This window comes from Gastrolobium bilobum, unplaced genomic scaffold (assembly GCF_033153095.1).
Source record: "Gastrolobium bilobum isolate Gb01-03AN ecotype WA unplaced genomic scaffold, APGP_CSIRO_Gbil_v1 utg10043, whole genome shotgun sequence".
Taxonomy (NCBI): Eukaryota; Viridiplantae; Streptophyta; class Magnoliopsida; order Fabales; family Fabaceae; genus Gastrolobium; species Gastrolobium bilobum.
Genome location: NW_026897121.1, coordinates 277081 through 283080, shown reverse-complemented (window position 1 = coordinate 283080; position 6000 = coordinate 277081). Strand labels below are relative to the sequence as shown.

Below are 6000 nucleotides of genomic sequence, written 5' to 3'. Positions count from 1 at the left end.
TATGAAAAAATTGAATAAGAAAAAATGATGACATTTTCTTACTCTCTCTCTTCATTTTACATTTCTGTATTGTTTCTCTAACATTTGTCATGAAATATTTTATCTTTTAGTTTTATAACACGTTGATATTTATTCAACCGTAAAATTTGTTATAGTTTTAACCCTAAAATAATTCTTTAAATTTTGCAAAGGGGATTACTTTGTTTCCCTTTTTTTTCTTGGGTATCAGTTACCAATTAGTTGTCAAAGGTTATTGGTTGTATTTGAAAGACTTCAAATATTTATTGATTACATTATAATCGATAAATATTTAATGACTCACAAGAACTGTATACAATTTATGAATTGAAATTCTGAATAAAGTTCTTTTAATATGAATTTGTCTTTAAATTAAACAAATAAAAGATATTTTACTCTTTGAGTTATTTAGAAGTTTAAACTAAACAAACGAGTGAGGTTTTCGTTTGGGGTCGTTGGGACTGGCCACAGATAACGAGCCTTACTTTGCAGTTTGAATTACAATGAAAAGCCCAATAAAAGAAGAATGTTAAGCCCATAATTGAAGCCCATTAAACCCAAAAACAAAAACCCATCTGATACAGTAAGCCCCTTTCATCTCTCTCTCTCTCTCTCTCTCTCTACTCTCTCTCTTGATCGTTCTCTCAGTTCTCGATCTCCGATCAGCAACTTCCTTGTCTGACAGGTATGTCTTACACGTTCCTCTCTCAAACCTCAATTTTAATTCGTTTTCTTCTCTTTTGTTTTTTCGATTTCACCAATCTCATTCTGATTGTTCCGATGTGAATTGATTTATGTTGTGTTGTGTGTTGAGTTAGTCACATGTAAAAATTCGATTCATACATTGGTACCCATCTTCCAAAAGTTGATGGGTTTTTCGTTTTCGAGTTCAAAATCGAATCTTATTAACTAACGACGAAACCCCTGTTTGGTTGTTTTTTGTGTGTGTGTGTGTGTTGATTAGGTTAGATCTTTGTTTGAGGAGAAAGGAAAGGAAAGGAAAGATGTCGGGGCAAACACAGCGTCTGAATGTGGTCCCCACAGTGACGATGCTGGGAGTGGTGAAAGCTCGTTTGGTTGGAGCTACTCGAGGCCACGCGCTTCTGAAGAAGAAGAGTGATGCTCTCACCGTGCAGTTCAGGCAGATCCTGAAGAAGATTGTGTCCACAAAGGAATCAATGGGTGACATAATGAAGACCTCTTCTTTCGCCTTAACTGAGGCCAAGTATGTTGCCGGGGACAACATCAAGCATGTTGTGCTTGAGAATGTTCGAGAAGCTTCACTCCGGGTCCGTTCTCGCCACGAGAATATTGCCGGAGTGAGACTTCCAAAATTCGACTACACCGCCGATGGCGAGGTCACAAAGAATGACCTCACCGGATTGGCCAGGGGTGGCCAGCAGGTGCAGCAATGCCGTGCTGCTTACGTCAAGGCTATTGAGGTTCTTGTTGAGCTTGCTTCCTTGCAGACCTCTTTCCTCACCCTTGATGAGGCTATCAAGACCACCAACCGCAGGGTCAATGCTCTTGAGAATGTTGTCAAGCCTAGGTTGGAGAATACCATTAGTTACATTAAGGGTGAGTTGGATGAGCTTGAAAGAGAGGATTTCTTTAGGTTGAAGAAGATTCAGGGATATAAGAAGAGAGAAATTGAGAAGCAGATGCAGATGCAGATGCAGTCTGCCAAGGAACAGCTTGTTGAAAAGCTCCCCTATCGCCAAGGGCTTTCCTTCAATTCCTCTCAAAACATGTTGTCCGTGGCATCTGAGAAAGATGAGGATATCATTTTCTGAATATATATTTATATATATATTGAGAGAGAGAGAAGCTGGGATTTTGCTCCTTTTTCAGTGGTGGCTGTGTATTGGTGTGATGCTGCTTCATCTGCTGGGTGAGACTTCTTTCCAATTGTTTAGGTGACAGTGTTCTGTATCATGAATAAAGGTGCTTAGTATATGTTTATTTATTTCTCTGTTATTTAAGAACATAATTTTTATCTTATTCAGAGGCATTGAGACCATCATCATTTCAAACTATGGTTCTTATATGATAGTTGTTGTGATTAGATTTAATTTCACTTTCAAAATATATTGCATCTCAGTAACATATGGCTGAAGCAGAAGTTATGGAACCTGGAAAAGCAAATTCAAATTTAGGTCTTCGTTCTTATAATTTTTGCTTGTATCAAAACTGTATTTTTAGCTTATCAGTTGCATTTTATATCCGTACATCAGTGACAGCAGAATTTTTTATTTTTGGTTAGGATGAAGAATAGGGTTTAAAGATATGCACTTTAGCATAAGAAAGCTACGGTTTTGTTTTCAGGGCTCTCGAGACTATTATTTCGTTTAAGTCTTGTCTTATTGATTAAATTTCATTTATTGCCTGTTCTATGCTGTGTTTAGTTACTTTACATCTTCAGAAGATGCTTCTTTTTTTATTTCCTTACCGGATGCTTTCCTCAATGGCTGGCATCTCAAGGGATGTATGTGATTTTGGTGGCCAGACTGTCTGATGAAATTATGCATTATGAAGAAAGTGTAATCTGTTTTAAATGGCGGGTGATGAAAAGTAGACTTTGCTTTGTTAGTTTCACATGTAGTTTGCTGGTGAGAAGTGAGATTAGGTTAATGAATGGAGAGCAATGAAATTTCGCAAATGAGTGCTTCAAGGCATGCATGTATAGTATAGTACCATAGATTTGACTTCCTTTATTTCATTTGTCCTAGACACAAGTCACAAACTAGTCTCTACAAACACGTAGCATTTCAGCTTTGCCCATAGGCGTCTTCTACCCCTTCCTCGGTTGGATCAACTAGTACCATTAGGATAGTGTTAATGCAAAGATAATCTATTGTGTTAAGGGTCCATAACAGTTCCAGGCTTGCTGTGCAGCAACCGAACACTTCTAGAGACTAGAATCATCCGTAGAAAATAATGTTAACTCTGCTTAGAATAATGGGAGGGCAGCTAATGCTCTTGTGGCAAGAAATTAGCAATGGTATGAAGGATTAAGGAAGCGGGGGATAGTTGCGTAGCAGAAGCCCAAGTGTGCTACCGCTAAGTGCAGTCCAAGTGGCACGGTTTTATTTGTTTATTTATTTATTGGGCTTTGATTTTTTCATGTTGTGTGAGAATAGTTTTCTCATCTTGTGACTCAACGGTGGGTATCATATTTATTTATTTATTTTAAAAAATTTGCACACAAATCGAAAAGTCACGATATAAGAAAAATGACTAATTAAACGTTCTATTTGTATTTTCTTTTTCTAACTTTCGATCAAAGCTGTGGGGGGAAACCATTTAGACCGAATCTACTATCCCCAGTGAATCACGTGGTCACTTATATTTTCAACTTTGTAATATGAAATGAGAAAATGATGTTGCACATTGAACGTAAGTTCACTTAAGGTGTGAATGCAAATGCAACGTTTGTAATTCTCTCTTTATCAAAGAAAAATGAACACAGCCTCTTTGAATAAGTGTTTACTAAACAAATATGACAAGTATTTCAATGATTATTCCACAAGCGGTACAAACCTATAATAATAATACAACTAAGGGTTTAATGTCTCTCATGCTGTAGGAGATAAAATTATTTCTTACATGTACAAAAAAGTGGGTGAAGTTTATATTTTTTTTCTCTTCACATGTTTCCATATGGGACTCACACAATTTTATGTATGTGTAGAAATTAAATTTATCTTCTATAACATAAGAAACATCAAACCCTAAAACTAAATAGAGAAAGTTATGATAACAAAACAGCTTGTCATTTAGGCTACAACTTCTCAAATACATTGGTCATGTAAAATCTTTCCTGGAAGTTTTCTGCCCTTCCGTTATTTCAGAATGAAAAACGTTGAACGCTATAGTATACTTGAGATTCCTTTTACCCACGGATACATCTGAAATTGACACTTAAATTCTCAGTACCAATATAATTGTCGATTTGTTAATTCTTCCAAGGAAGCGCATAATAGAATGCAAACTGCTAATATAGTTTGGGAGAAGAAGTTACGTTTGATTGGACTTCCTATTGATGCAACAGAGAAGCTATTAAATGGGGGAACACTATGGTATAAGAAAGAAACACAAATAATGGACCTGATTTATTTCCATTTATCTTTTGAAGCTTGGGTTGAAAGTAGCAAGAACTTCTTGGTTTTCTGGCCAAATTTTGTCTTAAACTTTGTTGGATAACTTTTCAGTTCTTGTGAATGACACAACTCCTACTGCATATGCCCTTGGCTTTATCTGCAAGTAGATTTTCTTCTATTGGCTATTAGGTTTTTATTTATTCGTAGTATTTTGTTTTTGGTGAGTTTGGCATCAACATCTCACGAGTTATACTTCAAAGATTTTTTATTTTATTTTTCCCAAATGTTTAGATAGTTTTTAAGAATATACTTTTTATAATCAATCTATGCATTCTCCTTGCTTCAATATTATCACTTTGTTAATGCTTGCTAATACAGTTAGGAAATTGAGCTTCGGTATAATGCAATAATGAAGCTTGTGAATGCCTGAATGGGAGAAAACTTTGGTTTGGCAGTGGTTAATGCTTCAAACTATTACCTTTGAATCTAATTCCTAGTCTGGTTAAGTATACTATATCTTTTCTGTAAATGTATCTGCTATATCTTCTTTTGTCCCTTAGAATGTTCCAACTTTACCACGTCACAAAGATTCTATTTCTTAATCCTCCAAATTAATTCAAATCATTCTTTTCAATTCAAATATGTCTTATATTCATATGGCTGTTTCCAGCCCAAACCGATGTGACATTAGCACTCAAACTTTCAGCCTCCAACTATCATGCTTGGCACCAACAGGCATGAAACTCAATGGTTACGTGGATGGTTCCATTCCCACCCAATCAGATAAAGCCATTGGGTGGATATAACTTTTTTTCTGTATGTTATATACCTTTTATATGAGAAGGTAACGCTTTCGTTACTTCTCATGGGTACCGTAGCTTGTGTTTATCTTGAATCAAAAGAGCATTTTGAGTGTTTTCTTAATGATTCTCCAACCAAATAGCTTTTTAGAAGCATCAGAATTCCAAAGATGCCTTTTATTTCAAACTAAAGCATTTTCTCGTTAGTGGCTAACCTTTGCGAACACATCACATTGTTGTTTTCTTTGTGAGACCCAAGTGAACAATAATGTTCACACAACTTGTTCGGGCCACAATGATTTAATATTATTTTTTATATATACAATAGTGAGAATTTAAGACATAACCTAATACAAACTATTCAAACCCATCAATTATCGTGGCTCAACAAGTTAATATGTATGCATTCTCAAATGCCATGAATCATATTCCTAACAATGTATATTAAATAGAATTTAGTAATTTCATCGAAAGTTCTATTAGTGGTGCTTGTGCTTCTCACTAGCTAGAAGAGATAAGACGTGCCTATTTGTGCATGCGTCTCACATGCTTGTCGTTTTCTGATTGCTTTCAAACAAGCACGTACCACAGAAACTGCAAATGAAGTTTAAGAAAAGAGATCAGATATGATTGGTTTATTGGGTTTCGTTTGGATTCAATAAGGAACCTCTCAAAGGGAAGGGAAACTGTGTGTTCTCAAGTATATATACGAAGTATGTCGGATAAATATCAAATAATGATAACTAGTTGATGACGTCAGGGAACTACGCAGGTAGGGGTGAAAACATGTGTTCGATATTCGATCTTCTCCAGTACCGACTTTGGAAGGGGTTTAAAGCTTTAATCCTGGGATCCGTCCCGAATTAGACTAGTCGCGAAGCGTTGAACCGATTGGAATATTTCCAAAAAAATATGTTGGATATATTAATAATATAATCCAATAATATGTAAATTCACAGTTCACATACAAGCTCAATAAGTGAAAGTATATTTATTTAGGTCCATATAAGTTGGAGCACAATAGCTTGTATTATCTCTAGGGTTTCCTAAGCTGGACGCAACAATATTATACATTCCAAATT

At 35.7% G+C, this 6000-nt stretch overlaps 1 protein-coding gene across 2 annotated transcripts; it reads left to right on the top strand.

Annotated features, from left to right (window-relative positions):
* The first annotated feature begins 636 nt into the window (after positions 1-636).
* On the top strand, positions 637-2186 carry LOC133304354 (V-type proton ATPase subunit D). Of its 2 annotated transcripts, none has more exons than XM_061504380.1 (2): positions 637-703; positions 988-2186. In XM_061504380.1, exon 2 carries the CDS (start codon positions 1023-1025, stop codon positions 1809-1811), a length of 789 nt encoding a protein of 262 aa, XP_061360364.1. In that variant the 5' UTR covers positions 637-703; positions 988-1022; the 3' UTR covers positions 1812-2186. The 2 variants fall into 2 exon arrangements, with proteins under 2 accessions (XP_061360364.1, XP_061360363.1); XM_061504379.1 differs by having other exon boundaries at positions 642-703; positions 983-2186.
* The last annotated feature ends 3814 nt before the right edge of the window (positions 2187-6000 follow it).

Excerpts from the sequence above, each read along its gene's own strand:
- LOC133304354 (XM_061504380.1), top strand. The coding sequence starts at position 1,023 with ATGTCGGGGCAAACACAGCGTCTGAATGTGGTCCCCACAGTGACGATG.